This window comes from Micromesistius poutassou, assembly GCF_964030765.1.
Source record: "Micromesistius poutassou genome assembly, chromosome: 10".
Lineage (NCBI taxonomy): Eukaryota > Metazoa > Chordata > Actinopteri > Gadiformes > Gadidae > Micromesistius > Micromesistius poutassou.
In genome coordinates this window covers 11,287,902-11,307,516 of record NC_140280.1, presented here as the reverse complement: position 1 = coordinate 11,307,516, position 19,615 = coordinate 11,287,902, and the positions used below count along the sequence as shown (strand labels likewise).

Sequence of the window (19,615 nt, the reverse complement as noted above, 5' to 3'; positions counted from 1 at the left end):
CTGAAGCCACCACACCGTTGAATCTGGGTGGTTTCATAGCGAATTGTAATCTGTACCCCTGAGAAATGGTTGATAAAACCCATGGATGAACTGCGCATGCGCGTCACCTCGCCGCCACTGTCTCCCCCTCGCTGCTGCAGCCGGCTCTCGGACCCTGAGGGGGGCGAGGGGTGGGTTTCCGTGGAAGACAGGTCAAAGGCTTCACCTTCCTGTTTCCTGAGGGTGCTGGTCTCCCTCATCTTTTCCAGGGCCGGACCAAAAAGACCTTTGGCGGGGTCATACACTGCGTCCATCACCTCTGCCTTCTGACTGTCGCTCAGGCCTGAGAGGTTCAGCCACAAGGCCCTCTCACCTGAGACTGCCAGCCCCATCACCCGACCGCAGCCTTGTACCGCGCCTCGTGATGAGCGTAGGATGAGGTCATTGACGACACAGATCTCATCCCAGAGTGTCGGGTTCGGTACCCCGGAGTCCAGCTGTTGACCCATCTCCTCCAGGATCTCTGACTGGTATGCAGACAGCAGTGTGGTTGCATTAAGGGAGCATACTGACTGCCGCATACCTGTACATTCTCTGGAAAATGGAGGCGGTGAGACGCTCTGCTTTGCCGGGCAGAGAAGTGGTGGAGGAGGCTGAGAGAGAGCGTTGGTTGGGGTGGAGGTGAAAAGCCACCGAAGGCTCCACTACTGGGGGTTCGGCCAGCCCCAGTTCCCCCATACCGTGGATCCCCAGCTTAGAGTAGCCCTTGGTTGGAAGTTTACTCTTAAATGGGCTGGACCAATACCGGCTCATTTCCTTCATGCAAGCTGGTATTGGCGGCAGGAGTTGCTGTGATGGTGGCTGGGCTGGTGGGAGCCTCTTGCCATCATACAGATCTCTCTCTGTCCCCTCAGCGTCCTGGGCTGCTGGCCATTGTACGCCTAACTTTGCTGCAGCCCGTTTGCAGACCGCATACAGATCACTGTCCACTGGTGGAGCAGCATCTGATGCGCTGGGGGGTCTGGACTGTTGGACAGGAAAGGTGGAATCATCCTCCTCATCCTCCATCACGTCCATGTTGAGGAGGTCAGAGTTGGCATCGCCCTCTGCGTCCTCACCGCCAGGCTCCCCTTCAAGGAGGTCCTCGAATAGGGGAGGCAGTTCTGGGGACTCATCCTCCATCATGTCGGCCCAGCCAATAGCCAGCGGCTGATGGGTGATGGTTGCTTTCTGTGGGGTGGCTACTGTCGGGCATGGGTCCTGGTTAGTAGCCACTGCCACTCTTAGCTTTCTTTCCAGGATCTTTTCCGGCATCGACGCACAGTGCGAACACGACTGGGGGTCGGCCAGTGATGCTTGGGCGTGTTTAGCGCCCATGCATGCAATGCACATGGGATGAGGGTCCCGGCCCGAGATGGACGCTCTGCATGACGCGGGGCACGGGCGGGATGCAGCCTCTTTCCCCTTCGGGTCCGACCCTTTGGCGAGGGTCGCGGCCGAAGACATGGTGCCTGGAAAGGGAGATAATGGTGTGACTATACAGCCGTACAAGGCGCGCCGTGACGCGTTAGCCCGTCGGTTAATAGTGTCAGCACCTGGGGTTTAGCCCACGCTAACCGCGTACCGGGAAAGTTCGGGCAGCCAAATGAGCAGCTCGCCGCGACGCGGACACTGCTCAAAAGACCGTGTATGAGTACTTACTCGGCTAATCCAAACCGAACCTGGAGCCGCGTTCGGCGACGCTATCCTATTACAGTTCGTCTATGAACAGTTAAGTGGGTATCCAGGCTAGCTCGGCTAAATTAGCTGAGGGAGCTTTGTTTCGTTCCTCACGGGAAGAAAGCGAGAATGAGTTGAGAGGGGCCGGTCGGCTGTAGTAGGATGAGGGGGCGGGACCCCAGCACAGCGCGACCTGTCTGTCTCTGACAGACGTTGTGTCATTGGAGCTTCCATAGTTGGTTACGCCAAGGCGATTCCCATAGTGAAACACTGAACGAAGTTAGAAAAATAACATTTTTCTCCAATATCATTAAAACCAATACTAATAATGCCAAAACCCTATTTGCAACTGTTGACAGACTGACCAAGCCCCCAACACAAATTCCACCTGACCTTCATTCCACGCTGGTGGATTTCATGATTTGTTTGAATGAATCAGTTCGCGTCGGTCAGTTCAAGAGTCGTTCATTTGTTCGTTTGTTCGTTCGCATTTCCGGTAGCAGTGAATCATGATTCTCAGTCACTGAGTCGGTCAGACTCGGCTCCTCCCTCGTTCTCGTTCAAACGAATCGTGAATGCACGTTTGCGAATGCCGAGTCAGTCAGACTCGGCTCCTCCCTCGTTCTCTTTCAAACGAATCGCGAATGCACGTTCTCAGCCGAGTCGGTCAGACTCAGCTCCTCCCTCGTTCTCATTCTCAAACGAATCACGATCGTGCAATGGTGCAAACGGTCATCAATCAACACAACATTAACTAAGTTCCTTTTAGCTGAGGAGTGCTTCATGTTCAGAATCGGGATGTTGTTGCCCGACTGACTCTCGTGACTTCTCAGTCTTCGAGTCTTCACCGCTAAATACAGTCAGTGAACGAACAGCGACTCGCGAGTCAGCGCAACTCAGCGACTAGTGGGTGGAGCTGGGAGTCGAGTCTCGGAGAACGAACGAGACGAACGACGACGAACGAGAGCGACGAATCAGGTCAGTTTGTTCGTTTTAAAGTCGTTTGTTCTAACTGATTTGTTCGCAAACGAGCCACCACTATTCCATGCAGAAATGCAATGAGTTTGCAGCATTTTATACTGATAAAATTGAAGGCATCAGACGCTCCATCAATGTCTCCACTTTAAAGTAAAATGTTGGACTACCACCCTATTCAGGCAAAAGTAACGTGGCAATGACATGCTTTAATGTCATAGACTCTAAAACTCTTGTGGAAACTGTGACACAACTGAAGCCATCCACCTGTTGCCTTGATACTTTACCTACCAACCTCTTTAAGACCTCTTTTGACTGCAATAGACAATAGACATATTGCAAATAGTTAACAACTCTCTCCAATCAGGCAATTTCCCAAAAGCCTTAAAACTGCAGTTTTAAAAAACTCTAGAAATAATAAATAAACAAACAATAAACAAATTGAGAAAGTTGTCCTCCAGCAACTTAGTGACTTCCTGGCATCAACTGGTTGCTATGATACCTTCCAATACGGATTTCGACCCCTTCACAGCACCGAGACCGCCCTTATTAAAGTTGTAAATGACATCCGTCTTAACACAGACTCAAAAATTTCAATACTAATGCTACTAGACCTCAGTGCTGCATTCGACACTGTAGACCATACAATACTTTTGGATAGATTACAAAACTGGGTGGGGCTTTTAGGTAGCCTGGCTCCGCCCGCCCACCTACTTCCGCCCAAGTTTCATTTTCCCTTCAGTAGTCAGTCTGGGGCTGGGGCTTGTTAGTGGGATTTTGCCCGAACAAATTTCTGTATGACCAATCAGCGAACAGAGGAAGTGGCTGAGAACGATGACGTCGAAGTAGCGACGTATTGTCAATGACAAGACCCAGCCTCGACAGTTGACTGCAAACATTATCTCTGTCCTTACTATCGAATATTAATGTAGAATTTGTAATTGTTCCTTGAACTCTAAAATTAGATGAACAAAACCTGCAGCTATTGTTGACAGACATCTTCACGCTTCATCTTGTTTTGTTTGTGTACACAGCCTGCGCATGCGCACAACGTAGTTTCCGGCCGGTCCCGGCGCATGACAAACGTCACGACCAAACGCTATTGCGATTGGTTATGGCAGATCCAGAGTGGCACTGGGCAGATCCAATAGTTTTAAACTTCAACAAACACCCGCCTCCAAGTGAGTGAACGTTTGCCAATTACAGCAGTTCCAGACCTTCTGTACAAATGAAATGAAGTACGATGGTCTGGTAGCACCAGGCTAGCTTTCAGGCAGTCTTAAATTGGTTTAGGTCCTACCTACAAAATAGGAATTACTTTGTTTCCATTGGCGACTTTGTTTCAGAATCAACAAACGTGACATGTGGAGTCCCACAAGGTTCGATCTTAGGACCCTCTCTATTCAACATCTACATGCTCCCACTAGGGAAAATCATGCTAAATAACAATATTGACCATCATTGCTATGCTGATGACACGTAGATCTGTTGTGCCAGTGCATTGAGCAAGTCAAAGACTGGATGTGCCGAAATTTCCTTCAACTAAATGAGGACAAAACCGAGATAATTGTATTTGGTGCTAAAACCGAAAGGCTTAAAGTAACCCAACACCTTCACTCTCTGTCCCTGAAAACCTCAATCAAAGCCAGAAATCTAGGGGTTATCATGGATGCAGATTTGGATTTCGACAGTCACATCAAATCAGTTACAAAATCTGCATATTATCACCTTAAAAACGTAGCATGTCTACTGAAGACTTGTTGGGAAAAACAGTCTGTTAAAAAAGTCCCTAACAGCGCTGAGGTCGTCTGGAGCTTCGCCTCCGTGGAAGTTCTGCTTCAGAAGAGCATGAGGTGTTCTGTGTGGTACAGTCTTATGCTGTATTTTCCCTCCTGGTGTGTGTGTTTCTGGATGTTTTCAGTTCTGGCGTGGGGGTTACCTGGGTCCAGCTCCCTGTTCAGCTCCCTAACCTTGAGAAAGGCGGGAGGCGCCCTGGGCTGTGGTTAGGCTATGTGTTAATTACTGTGGTCTAACGGTGGGATTCCTGACCGTATTCTGGGTTGACTTGATCTTACGGGCCATGACATAAAAGTTGAAAGGCATACTACGTTCTGGGTTGATTCGACCTTTCGGGCCTTGACATGAGAAAAGTTAAAAAGGCATACCATATGTGATGTGTTTGTTTTTGTCCATCAGTTGTGGCCGAATATTATCAGCAGACTGACTCCTGTTCTTGCGAATGTGTGCATTGTCTGAGTCTCCAGCATGTCCCCATGTTGGGACATGCGGCCTCCGGCTCAGGCCTTGACCTGAACGAATAGCTGACTATGCATGTGTTAGTTTAGAACAAGGGTTAAACTAGCAAAGATATATCCAAACACAGCGATGTAAATCTTCTACCGCCACCTGGTTACATATGTTTTGGTCATGCCAGCGGCTTCAGACGTTTTGGGAAAAGATCTTTGGCTCTCTTAGCGACATTTACAGTATTAAAATGAGTCCTCAACCCATCATTGCTCTTTTTGGGGTGATGCCCAGAGATACAATATGGCCGGCTGGGTTGCATGATGTGGTCGCATTTACAACTTTGCTAGCTCGCCGCCTTATACTTCTCAACTGGAAGAGACCAGTCCCACCATCTCATACTAGATGGCTAAAAGAGATCATGTTCTATTTAAAGCTTGAAAAGATCAAATTCACATTGAGGGGAGCTGCAAATAAATTTGAAAAAGTGTGGATGCCTTTTCTCTCGTATTTTGACAACATTACCCAAATTACAGATTGGGTGGATTCGTAATGTATGGAGTAGTGCCATGAGTGTGTATCTCTTGTCAGAAAGAGTGGTTTCAATTTGATTTCATTTATTATTTATTTTTATTATTATTTTATTACTATTATATATATATATATATATATTTTTTTTTTTACTGTATTTTAGTATTTACTTATTGTATTATTACTGTTATACTTATTCATTCCTGTGCTATTATAATTATTACAATTAATTTATTTACTTTACTTACTACTTTTATTTATTATTTTTATTTTTGATGTTATTTATATGCATTTAATTGTACATCAAGAGGGGGGGTGGGGTGGGGAGATATTTATATATTTCAAGGTTGATTTTGTAACTGTTTTTATAATGTAAAAACTCAATAAAAAGTAAAAAAAAAAAAAAGAACAAGGGTTAACTATATTCGTAATGTACATGTCATGTGGTGTGTTCGTAATGTACATGTCATGTGGTGTGCTCGTTGAGCTATTTTGCCCACCATATCCCCCTCAAGTCGCCGCCAGGCGACTTCACTTACTAGGGATACGAGGGGTAGGACCTCAGCGCATGTCGCACCACTGTAGCACAGCTAAAAAACACTAGAAAGGTGACAAACTCGATCATAAAAATAAGCAACTATGAGCATGGGATCCTAATAACTCGCTTGACCGGGTGTATGGGGAACCACGTGGGAGAAACGCTACTCATGCTTCGGACATGAGTATGCCATACACACCCCTCCTAGGGGGTGGCATCCACCCCGGCCTTACATTGTGAGCATCCCGTTGCACAACTACACAGAAGGAAAGGCAAAATCAGAATATGCGATTAAGGAAGAAATTGAGATTGCCAAACCAAACAAAAACCGAATAAGGAAATCAAAACAAACAAACAATACCAAAAAACAACAATCAACATCAAAATGAATTCCAAACAATCTCAAAAAACATCAAACATCAAAATGAACAATAAACAATAACATCAAACAACATCAAAACAAACAATAAACAATACCAGAGAACAACAAACAACTGTGGCGGCCCGGTTCACAAATGTCTCTCTCCCACACGGAATGCACCACACTCAGATTTCAGAAGAGCCGAAGTCAGCGTTTATTCAGCGATACGGGTAACAAGGAAATACAAGCTCCTTTCAACTATGGTCTCCGTGAGACTCTTAGCGATAACTAACTCTTGGTTGGTTCTTCTCGTTCCCCCCGGTGTGCGTCCATGATCGCCTTTTATGCCGACTCCCCCTCCCTCCGGCCAGGTGCGTTGCATCCAGGTGATTACGCCGGGTGCCGACGCACTCTCTGCTGCCGACTGGTGGGTGAAGGCGGTATACTCCGTCAACCACTACCCCCCGGTTCCCCCGGGTGGGGAGCGGGTTGTCACACAACATCAAAACTAACTCCAAACAATCTCAAAAAACATCAAACAACATCAAAACAAACAATAAACAATAACATCAAACAACATCAAAACAAACAATAAACAATACCAGAGAACAACAAACATCAAAACTAACTCCAAACAATCTCAAAAAACATCAAACAACATCAAAATGAACAATAAACAATAACATCAAACAACATCAAAACAAACAATAAACAATACACGAGCAGCGGGGAAATCCTTCATTAGCCCCTGCCAGGGAGTCACATGGGAGTATGGGTGGTACCACCCCCATACTAGTTTACGACCCGTTTATTCAATGGCCCTGGCAGGGCGCTATCCTGGTGAGCATGCGTAATACAGTGGGAAACATTATAAAAAATCAAATCAATCCCTAACAAAACATCGTCTCTACAGGTGTGTGGCTAAGTGTGGTGCAAGACCAAAACGAACATCAAACAATCTTGAAAAGGCACGAAGAATACCAAGACTAACATGACCGCAGAAAAATGGCGATCCCCCTCAGCCGTCGCTAGGCGACTACACTCACTAGGGATACGAGGGGTAACATGGCTGATGGATAATAATAAGCAAACACACGCATGGGATAACGTACAGGGTAGGCCCGGGGCACGGGAACCTCTAAGAAACCACAGAATAGTTCTGAGCGGCATCACGGGCAGGCGGACGCAATGCACCGCCTGAGCATTAGACCCTTTTATTCAACTGCGCTCAGGACCTCGTCTGATAAACGGGCAATCAAGGCCCCTGGAATCCTGTCCGTGTGTAACCCCGAGCCTCGTTCAGTGGGACAGCGATATAAACAACAACATTTGAGTTCCCGTCGTACCCGACCGATGCCGGGAAAAAATCCGGACCTATAGTCAGAGGCACAGACACGGGCATAGATATGGGAGCGGCTAAAAACAGTGAAGCGTACAGAAGCAAATACAGCAACTGAAGCTGCTCAGCATTTCATGTCCTTGCTCACCAGAGCAATTCCTGAAGATCATAGACAGGGTCAGAGTACGAGTATGGAGAGACCTACTGTTGCGTCTGAGATGGCCAGGTAGAAAAGCAAAAGGGCCAGTTCAGGTGTTACACAATGTCGCTAAACATTTCCATATGCCATTGTGATTCAAGGCACTTGCAAATATGTTTCTTCCAAAAATAACCATACATACACAGAGTTTCTACCTATTCCTATGATTTAACTAAATTAATTCATTAAATTTAATGACCTAATCATCCCTGTTAGCACTAGTGCTATCATATATAGTATGTCACAAAGTGGTATTGTAGTGCTATTGCTTCAGCAATTCAGTGCAATTTTTGTTCAGATTCAGTTCTTAATTTGATTTCTGTTCCGATTTATTTTTAAAGAGCTGAATTGTTTGTCTTTGGAAAATGACCTGGGCTGTTTGCATAGTTGACACATCTATTAGGCCTAGTGACTGATTTTAATCGATTTGTAACATTAAGATTGTTCTAAAAATCATATAGATCCTTCCCTGGATTTTTCAAACGCAATGGAAAAAACCGAAGTCACCCCGTCAGAAGACCAGCAAAAGTTGTGAAGACGTGGAAGCCACTTGATGTATCATTTTTCTTACTTGATTCAAAAACTGACACAACCCCATCCATATCTGCCATATCTGAATCCAAACCTAATGTCTTAGCGTTTGAAATAATGTCAATGTTAAGTCCAATTGTCATTGCGAAGAGTGTATATTAAAACAATTCAAAACAATATGGCATTTTGACAAATATTCTGATTGAATAAAAAAAAAACATTGCACTAAAAACGATTTGAGTTGTATGAATACATATGTGAATTGCTAAATCTCTTAATTTGGCCTTAGAATGCTGTTTTTAATTACAGGCAAGTCAAATTTAGATAAACTAAAACACTTGTGCTCGAATTGGGCTTTATTTGTGTATAATTCACATAAATGCTGGTTGAGAAAGTAAAAAACTTGCTTCTTGATAATTTCATTAATACACAGGATCAGATGTTATAATCCCTTGTGCCAAAATCCAAGGAAAACACATATTCAGAGGCCCCTGTCCAAACCAACCTTACAAGCACGCTGGCTACCAAACTACCAACCAAAGGTGAAAAGAAAAGAAAAATAAATAACTACAATACAATATACCTATCCTATCCTATGGCTATCATAGCCTAAAAACAGCAATGCCACCTTCAACAGACCCAGGCTCCGTTTAAGTGCAAGCTCCAGGTAGTGACAATGCCCCCTGACCAATCCAACCTTATAAGCACATTGGCTACTAAGCTACCAACCAAAGGTGAAAAACACACGGCAACTAGCCCAACTAACAGCAGTAAATACAGCAGTATGCAGTAAGCAGAATATCATTGGGGTTATCAAGTGGGCACCCTCTTTCACAGATGTTTCGTTAAGTTAGGCCCACGACACCTCCTGAAGGCTTAACAATGAAACCAGCGTCCTGGATTCACCCCCCTCAATGCTGCCACCACATTGCCACATTTAATGCATCTAAACACTCTCTTGCATCGTACCCCTAGCCCTACCACTAACCCTGACCAAACAAACACGTTAGCACATCTGGCTTACCTTAGCTTGGTAACCCCAGGAAGTATGTTTTCTTCTTAACCACAGCCATTCACTTGCTCGTTCTGCTGCCACGGACATGCTACTAACCGCCTGCCTCAGACTTCGTCCACAAATACCCAGTTCAGTCAGCAAGCTAATAGCAGATCTAGCCATGAACCCCCGTGCACCGACTTCAATAGGTCTTAGTCGTGTAGACCAGCCTCGCTGTGCTGCCTCTCCAGCCATCTCAGCATACTTCGCTTTCTTAAGCTCATTGGCTACTTCAACTCTTGTCTTCCCAAGGAACTGTAAGCTCAATAAAATAAACAATCTTCTCTGAGTCTGACCACAATAGCATATCTGGTCTTAGCCGAGTGCTAACGATGTGTGGAGGCACAACCACCTTCTGAATAAGGTCCGCCTTCAATTCCCAGGCTCCTCCATTACTTAGCTGCCCGACTCTATGCCTGCCTCTAAATGGTCTAGCCTTTTCCCCCTGACGCACAAAGCTAATTTGCCTACCCTCTTTACTAGCGGCTGCTGAATTAGCTTCTCTCCGTTTAACATCAACAGCCTCTGCCAAACATTTCAATACCTGATTATGACGCCACGTATAGCGCCCCTGGGAGAGACTTACCTTGCACCCTGATAGGATATGGCGGAGGCTGCACACACAGGAACATAGTGTGCATGTCTCATCCTCACCAAACCACTGATTTAAGTTCGGGGAGATGGGAGAACATCATAAGTGGCACCTATCATAAATCTGATCCTGCTAGCCTCCATGCTCCATAGATCTCTCCACTTTATCTACTTCTTCTCCACTCCCTCCCAATTCACCCACTGCCCTTGTTTAGCCTGCGACACTGCCTTAGTACATCTTACAATCTCCTCCTGTCTATGTACTTCCTCCACTACCATTTTCCTCCTTTCTCCTGCAGAAGCCTTACCCCATGAGGGTTTACCTACGTCCCTCCCTAAGCCCCCCTGTCCATGCTGAACATGGCCCATGATATCCCTATGCCTAAGTGCTGATTGAGCTTGCTGGACCGCTTGTTTTGGTTTCCATTTCCTCCCTGCTTTAACTGTGGGTGCAACCCTCCTCACCACTGGGTCCTTGGACTGAGTAAGAGTCATTTCCAGTCTAACCTTAGCACATTTAAATTCTTCTGTCAGATTAGATATGGGCAACTCTACAATGCCCTTCCCATACAAGGCTACGCTGCTTAGGCAGCGTGGGACTCCGAGCCACTTTCTGACAAAAGAGTTGATCATTTTTTCCATCCTTTCTACCTTTGACAGAGGAACTTCATACACTGTCAATGGCCACATTAGCCGGGGCAATAGACCAAACTGCAGACACCACAACTTAAGCTTACCCGGCAGCCCTGACTTGTCTATCTTTGCAATACCTTGTCTAGTTTCCTGCCTCAATCCTTCAACCTGTGCCTTATCACTAAGGCTTGCATCATACCACCTTCCCAGACTCTTCACTGGCTTCTCCAAAACTGTAGGCATCACCTCTTCATTTATAGCAAACTTCTTATCTACTACCTTCCCTTTAACGATTGAGAGACTCCTAGACTTACTTGGCTTCACCTTCATTCTAGCCCATTGCAGATTGCTATTTAACTTATCCAGCAACCTGCTGGTGCACGGAGCGGTTGACGTCATGGTTGTCATGTCGTCCATAAAGGCCCTAATTGGGGGGAGGCGTGGCCCTCCCTGCAACTTCTCCCCACCCACTACCCACTTAGAGGCCCTGATAATAACCTCCATCGCCATTGTGAAGGCGAGTGGGGAGATTGTACATCCCGCCATAATTCCTATCTCAAGCTGTTGCCACCCTGTGGTGTACTCTGCCGTATTAAAACAAAGTTGAATATCCAGAAAATAAGCTTTAACTAGGCTTTTAATGCTACCTGGGATTCTAAAGTAATCAAAGGCCTCCCATAACAGACTATGTGGTACTGACCCGAAGGCATTAGCCAAATCCAAAAATACAACATGCAGGTCTCTCCTCTCGCGCTTCGCTAACTGAATTTGGTGCCAAATCATACTGGTATGCTCTAAGCATCCGGAGAAACCAGGGATTCCAGCTTTCTGAACCGTGGTATCAATTAGTCTATTCTTTTCAAGATAACTTGTCAATCTCCGAGCCACAACACTGAAGAAGACCTTCCCTTCAACATTCAGTAGACTAATTGGTCTAAACTGATTAATCTCAACTGAGTCCCTCTCTTTGGGAATAAATATTCCCCCAGCCCTACGCCACGCCTTGGGAATACTCTGCTTTTTCCAAACTATTCCCATTAGCTTCCATAGGAATCTTAAAACATCCGGCGCGCTCTTATATAATCTGTAGGGCACTCCATTGGGTCCCGGGGCTGAAGAGGCCTTTGCATGTTTTATTACTTCTTGTACCTCTTTCCACCTTGGTGGGCTATCGTCACACTGACTACTTAATTCACCAATAGGTGGGATATCAGCGGGAAGCACCATCTCTCTGAACCTCTCCCTGTCTTTGTGCACTCCCTCCAAGTACTCCTCAAGCTTCTGCTTAGGTTCCATGAGACTACCACTCTTCTGCTTATCAAATAATGCCTTAACAAATTTAAATGGATCTTTATAAAATGCTACTCTAGCTCGTGACTTCTTCTTCCTATTTTTCCTAATATTTTCTGCTCTTCTTAGCACTGCCAACCGCTCCCTCACATCTGCCTGTAGACAATCAATACCTTCCTTCTCGTCATCTGTAGCTTTTCTCCACTGCTTCTTAAGCTGCCTCCTCTCCTGGATGAGTCTATCTATCTCTTGCTGGCGCCTAGACTTGACTACCTCATGTTGCCGTTTCGTCCTTTTCTCAACAATCCCAAATCTTTCTTTACCGTAGCTGTAGATAATGTCCCCCATTTTCTCTAACTTGCTTTCAGCAGTCCCTTTAAGCCGTCCCAAAATGCAAACCAGATCGCTGTTAACATCTTCCCAAATCCTACCTTCTGCTGCACCTGGCCACCTGATCCCAGGCCTATGGCCACTCATCTTCTCCCTCTTTGGTTGGCTGGCCTCCCTTTCTGCCTCAGTGCTTGACTCTACCGATAATAAGTTAGAACTGCCTTTGTTAGAATCTGAGGTAATTATGGCAGGTTGAAAAGATGCATGTATGTATATCAGAATGTTAGAGTCCGAAAGCTGTTCCAAGAGCATGCAAGTAGATGTCCCGACCAAAGGATGAGGACTCGGTGGTGGGGTTCACTTGGTGCTGTAGTGCAGCAAGTCTTTCAGCTGACAGGGGACATTGGATGTCTGGTACAATAACTTTAGGTTATTTACATAACCCCGGTTTTCTGAGTAATATGAGTGAGATGTCTCACTATGGGATGCACGCCTGCTGCAGCCCTCAGAAGCATTAATCTCATTACGCCAATCCTGATTGGCTGGTAAACGTGTGCGTCCGCCTCAGGTAGCCCCACCTACCATAAATAGCGCAGGCGGACGGCACCACGTCATTCAAGATAAGCACCTCTTCTCACTCGCCCAAGCAAGAAGGGCTGTCTGGTGAGACATCTCACTCATATTACTCAGAGAACCAGGGTTATCTAAATAACCTAAAGTTCTCTTTCATAATAATTTGTTCGATGTCTATGGGATATGGTAACTCCCGTATTGCCAGACAAGCTTACCAAGCGTCCACCAACCCGCAGGGAAAAATACTCCAATCAGGACAGCAAAACCGCGCGTGCCACGCACGGAGCGGAGACGTCCAGCATATAGAAACGGACAAAAGTGAGAGGCGAGGACCAACTCGCTGCAGCACAGATGTCCTGAACAGAAACTCCCCTGAACAAGGCCCAGGATGCGGCCAAGCCCCGAGTCGAGTGCGCTCGCAGGCCCACAGGTGGCTGCAAACCCTGACTTGTATAGGCCAAAGCAATTGCCTCCACCACCCAGTGGGATAGGCGCTGCTTTGTGATAGGTTTCCCCTTATGAGGATTAGCCCAGGAGACGAACAGCTGATCGCTCCTCCTGAAACCCTCTGTCTTATCCATGTAAGTGCGCACCGCACGGACTGGACACAACGCATGTGGCCGCTGCACTCCTGGTGAGGCAGCGAAGGCCACGAGGTCAATAGGAGAACATGAGCCCACCACCTTAGGCACAAAGGCCGGGTTGGGCTTCAAAATCACCCTTACATCCCCCGGGAAGAGCTGAGCGCATGACGGATGCACCGAAAGCGCATGGATGTCACTAACCCGTTTAGCTGAAGCCAGGGCCAGTAACAACACCGTCTTGAGAGACACGTGTTTCAAGTCTGCTCCCTCCAGTGGCTCAAAAGGAGGGCCTTTAAGCCCCTCCAGAACCACAGCCAGATCCCATGGTGGTACCAGTGGTCTGGACACGGGGAGAAGCCTGCGCGCTCCCTTCATGAAACGGCAAACCAGCGGGTGCTGGCTCGCAGTTTGCTTCCCAAACCCCACGTGACAGGCGGCGATAGCTGCCAAGTACACCTTAACCGTGGAGAAGGCTCTCCGTTTGTCAATCAGGTCCTGCAAGAATGACAATATCACTCCTACTGGACACTGAAAGGGAATGTGGCCGTTTCTGTGGCACCAACCCTCAAACACTCTCCACTTACAGTCATACAGAGACCTAGTGGAGGAGGCTCGAGCACTTTGTATAGTGGAAATCACACGTTGTGAGAGTCCCACAGCTGACAGATTGAGCCACTCAGGGGCCAAGCCCACAGCGCCACTCGTTCTGGGTGCGGGTGGAAAACCGTCCCTCCCCCCTGCGATAGCAGGTCCCTGCGCAGCAGGAGCTGCCAGGGCTGAGCGCGCAGCAACCGATATATCTCCGCCAGCCAATGCATCGCAGGCCAATGCGGAGCTATCAAAATCAGTGCATGGCCGTGCTCTCTCACTCTGGACAGAGTGGGGGGTATCAAGGCCAGTGGAGGGAACGCGTCCCGAGGGGAGCGTTCGTGCTGCGCAGAGAGTAAAACAGCGCGCACTGCGCGTTTTCTCCCGACGCGAACAGATCCACCGTGGCCCGACCGTAACGGGCCCACAACTGTTCCACAATCTCCGGGTGTAGAGCCCACTCCCCGTATACTGGCGCGCCCCTGGACAGCAGGTCTGCACCCGTGTTCAGGGCTCCCGGGACATGCGTCGCTCTCAGGGAAAGGAGACGACCGCAGCTCCACAGGATCAGTTTGCGTGCCAGCATATGCAACTGACGGGAGCGTAACCCGCCCTGGCGGTTGATGTACGCCACCGTCGTCGTATTGTCTGTCCTCACCAGGACATGATGACCCATGAGAGACGGAAGGAAACGTTTCAGGGAGAGGAACACCGCTGAAAGTTCCAGAAAATTTATGTGAGACCGCTGGAGATCCACACACCAGCGGCCCCTCACAGACCGACCCTCGTGAATTCCGCCCCAAGTCAGTCTGGTGTCCGTAGTGACCACCTTCCTGGACAGGACGGCGCCCATGGGCACCCCGTGTGTCAGAAAGGACGGGGCACGCCAGTGGCGCAGCGCCCTGACGCACCTCAGTGTGACCAGCACTCTCCGTGCGCCATGACGCACGGGATCCAGCCCGCATGAGGCCACCCAAAGCTGGAATTCCCTCATGTGGAGGCAACCGAGATGGACTACGAGGATGGCAGACGCCATCAACCCGAGTAACCGAAGACACAATCTGAATTGAACAGATTTGCCTGGATGAAAAAGCGCGAGACATGCCCTGAAAGTTTTCACTCGTTCCGCCGAGAGGCGCGCTGTGAAAGTCACCGAGTCCAGAGACAATCCCAGAAAGATTATGTCCCGTGCCGGGGACAGCATGCTCTTTTCCGCGTTTATCACGAAACCCAGATCGAATAGGTGTCGTATGAGAATGCGCGTGTGCGCCCTGGCCTCCTGCTCCGACTGTGCCAACAGCAGCCAGTCGTCCAGATATGTGGCCAAGCGGATGCCCTGCCGTCTCAGTGGGGCTATTGCCGCTTCCGTGCACCGCACAAACACCCTCGGGCTTAAAGACAGACCGAAAGGGAGCACGCGGTACTCGTAACAGATCCCCTGGAAAGCGAATCTCAGATACTTTCTGTGGGGAGGATAGATCGGGATGTGGAAATACGGGTCTTTCAGATCGACAGAAGTGAGCCAATCGTTCTGTCGCACAAGGCGCAGCAGGGATGCATGTGAGCATCCTGAACTTGTATTTCCTGAGAAATTTGTTCAGAGCACGTAGATCCAGGATAGGGCAAATCCCGCTCCCCCCTCGTTTGGGAACCAGAAAATACCTGGAGTAAAAACCGCTCTGACACTGTGCGGGAGGAACGACACAAATTGCTCCTTTGTTTAACAGCGAGAGGATTTCCTCCTGTAAAACGCGAGCTGACTCTCCCTTAGCCTGGGAGTGTATTATACCGGCAAATCGCGGAGGGACAGCGGCGAACTGCAGCCTGTATCCCCTCAAGATCGTCTGTAACACCCAGGGTGAAGCTGCGAGCACAGCCCATCTCTCGCGTCTGAGGGAGAGAGTGGACACACACTGCAGCCTCTCCACCATGAGAGGCTCCAGCCGCGGTGCGGTGGCGCCCTCTCTTGGTGGAATCGTGACACTGCGCCCAGGCAGCGCTGCACTCGTCTGCCCAGGAGGACAGCGCAGTGGCGGGGACCTCACAACCCCCGCCTCGGGGAAGGCCTCGGCCTTCCGCTGAGGCGGGACAGCGGGTGTCACCACCGCGCTGCTTATTTTGATAGTTTTGGCCTTTTTTATTAGCTGCGCCCTCGGCACTCGGCCTGGATGCGGCAGCGGGACACATTTTATTTTCTTTATGAAAACGTGTGTGTGTGTGCATGCTTGTGGACATGAGAGAGGGGCAACTGCTGAACCCTCTGCTGTCAAATGTCCATCTCTCCCGGCTCGCTCTGGCACGGTCCGTGGCAGAATGGGAAGATGAGGGAAATGGGAAATGGGGAAATCAAAATGGGAGATGGGGGCGTGGGGGGCCCCTGCCCGCACGCTCGAAAGCCGAACAGTTGAAGCCGGAGAATGGGAAACATCCAGCTGAATCACCGGTGGAGAGAGGGGCGGTCAGGCCACTCTCTTCTTCTTCCTGGGCTGGTAGGCGGCAGCTTGCGCGGGCTGTGCCGGCGGAGCTGCAGCCGAGGCCGGGGGTTTCTTGGACCAGCCGGCCCGATCGGGCTGAGCGGGCGGGGCGGGCTGGGGCTTCGGCAGTTTAGGAATCTTAAACCGTGAGCCTTGGGAAGCAGCCTGTGCGAAGGTTTTGCGCTGCGCAGGCGGAGAGGGAGCCGGGGGCTTCCGGGGGAGGCAGAGCTGGAGAGCTTCGTCCTCCTTCTTTTTGGCTTCACACCTCCGTTGCATTGATGCCAACGCGGAACCAAAAATCCCCTCCGGGACGATGGGCATGTCCAGCACGTCGTCCTTCTCTCTGTCTGACAGGTTGGCGAGGTTGAACCACCGCGCTCGTTCCTGCAGAACCATAGCTCCCATCGCTCTTCCTGCGGCCTGGACCGCGCAGCGTTGGACACGGAGACACAGGTCGGTAATGACCGGTATCTCCTCCCACGTGACTGGGTCCTGAGTTTGCGCAAAATCCTCACATAACTCAGCCTGATAAGCCGTGAGCAGGGAGAGGACATTGAGCGCTCTGGCCGAAAGCGCCGCCGCCTTATAAGCCTTTTCAGTCAGAGCTGACTGAAAACGGTCAGACTTGGATGGCAGGCTAGGGCTCCGGGAGGACACCGCTGACAGCTGAGGGTGAAGGTGCACTGCAACGAGTGGCTCCATCGGAGGCATGCGGAGCAGACCCAGGCTCTCCATCGCCTCACAGTCGAGGGACGAGGCACCGGGAATCGGGCTCCTGCTGCTGTAAGGGCGGTCTCTCCACGAGTGCGCCACGTCATCCAGCAGCTCTGGGAAGACGGGGAGAATTTGCTTCGTCGCACTCTTGGCCAAGGGCAATTTCTTCCCCTCGTAGCGGGATCTGGTGGTCTCAGCTACGACAGCGGGCCAGGGGATGGCCAGCCGGGCAGCAGCGCGTTTGCACACGTCGAACATGTCCGAGCTGGGGAGGGGAGAAGCTGGTGTGCTACTCTCACCCCTGTCCCAAGAGGCGACGGAGGCCGCGGGCTGCGCAGCCCAGGCCGGAGTGATGAATATGTCGTCCTCTTCTTCATCCTCTGATATGAGGAGTTCCGAGGTACCATCTTCATCGTCCCCATAGTCCAGTTCAAGGACGTCTTCCTCCTGCGGGGGAACCGCGGCCAGGTCGAGCTGGGAGCCCCAGCTGGCGCTAGCCTCCGGCGCCGCCACCGCGGCGAACCCCGCCTCCTCTCCAGCCTTGACGGCGGCGCCGTTGGAAGAGAGATAGGGGTCATGTCCAGACAAGCTAGCTTGGCGGGCTAGCCGTCTGCGGAGACTCTTGACGTGTACACCGCACAGCATTGACACGAGCCGGGGACGTCGATAGCTACCCGGGCGTGTTCCAGCCCCAGGCAGCTCGAGCAGACCTGGTGTGGATCCTTTCTCGCTATCTTATTCCCGCAGCGACAGAGTCGGGCTCCAGAGTCTCCGTGCCCTCTGGTGTGAAGGGTTTTAGCCTCCATTCCTCGCGAGCTGGTGTGCAGGCAGGGAGTCGAGGCAGTTAGCTGGTGTGCTAACTGTGAAGAAGTCGAGAAATTAGCTGGTGCGCTAATACTCGGTGCTCGAACTGCCGTGGTGGGGCGTCGAGGACAGTGCTGACCAAGTCGTGGAGGACAAGGAAAGCACGGGTTCAACTTCGATCTGGTGTGACCGACGAAGGAAAAATCTCCAAGGCTAGTAGCGCCCGGCGACAGAAGCTAAGATCTGTCTGTGGACAGTTAAACTAGTTAGCCCTGCACGCGAGATATGCTCCGAGTGAGAAGAGGTGTTTGAATGACGTGGTGCCGTCCGCCTGCGCTATTTATGGTAGGTGGGGCTACCTGAGGCGGACGCACACGTTTACCAGCCAATCAGGATTGGCGTAATGAGATTAATGCTTCTGAGGGCTGCAGCAGGCGTGCATCCCATAGTGAGACATCGAACGAATTATTATGAAAGAGAACTCCATGCTCAGTGTTGTCACTTTGCTGTTCCTGAGAGGGTTGCTCCTCAGCTTGCTGGATCTGGAATGACCAGTAAAAGCCATCCATACATCAGATTACTGGAAAGTAGAATGATCATCTTCTACACCCATATATCAGATCAGAGATCACAGTCTTCATGCCCTGTTTATATTAAGATGCTGTGTTTTCATTTAAGTTTTGCTTCCCCCATCTGACCCTTTTTGCAGGTTAGTCTCATATGACCTTATACCTCTACCAGGTCTGGCTCTGGCACAGGTGCTTGCAGCATCCCGATCATCCATAACTGATTCTGTGTCAGATTTCCCTCTGTGCTCAAGGGGTGACAATTCCAGCTCTCCGTAAAATGCTGCAAATCTGATCGTAGTCGTGGTATGAAGTGGCAGCAGCCGGAGGTGGAAACAGGAATCCGGGGCCGTGTGTCTGGAGAGACTACTAGCACTTCACAGGAAGATGTCCGGCCCGGCAGGGATGTAGTCGATGGCGGGGGGGGGGGGCGGGTAGGGGAAGTCGTACTCACAGTCAAAGGTTGCAGGCTCTAGGTGTTCTTCCTGGCCGTCCTGGGCAAGCTGGTCAGGCAGATCCAGCAGGGGCATGAGGGGGGCTGCTTCGGAGTAGGGAGGGGGCTGTTGTTTCTCCTTTTCGAGGGCCGTGGTGATGAGGCGCGAGCAGAGGGTGCGGGCGCAGGGGATGCAGCAGCACCCGCAGCAGACCAAAACCCCGACAAAGCAGGCCAGGGATGACATGATGGCCATGAGGAGGCCCTTCCACTTCCCGAACATGTCAGTCATCCATTGCTCCATTGGGTTGTCGACACCAGAGTCCTCAGCCATCTGGATGGAAAGAGCTTGAAGGCCGGCCAGTGCCCTTGTCACCGATCCGTCAGGGGCCGTGTTGTTAGGAATGAAGGTGCAGCACTGAGCCCCAAACATCGAACAAACCCCCTTTCTCGGCTAACAACATGTCCAGAGCCAGACGGTTTTGATATGCCATCAGAGAGGTGGCGGCCAGTTGTGAGGCCAGCCCTTCTACCGCGTCGCAAGTCAGGTTGGATAGGCGCAGGA

General features: G+C 49.9%; 1 protein-coding gene and 1 pseudogene across 2 annotated transcripts; both read right to left on the bottom strand.

The window, feature by feature from the left end:
- Window positions 1-12,597: 12,597 nt before the first annotated feature.
- LOC311354412 (uncharacterized protein) lies at window positions 12,598-19,384 on the bottom strand (the record flags this gene model as incomplete). The annotated part of the gene is made up of 4 exons (XM_084474224.1): window positions 12,598-12,738; window positions 18,534-18,593; window positions 18,784-18,974; window positions 19,072-19,384. 4 exons carry the CDS (start codon window positions 19,382-19,384, stop codon window positions 12,598-12,600), a joined length of 705 nt encoding a protein of 234 aa, XP_084330350.1.
- On the bottom strand, window positions 13,028-15,095 carry LOC311353778 (annotated as a pseudogene). Its single transcript has 4 exons — window positions 14,843-15,095; window positions 14,532-14,773; window positions 13,762-14,403; window positions 13,028-13,488 (listed from the first exon to the last, which is right to left on the bottom strand). The product of its transcript is annotated as an uncharacterized misc_RNA (transcript).
- Window positions 19,385-19,615: the final 231 nt, after the last annotated feature.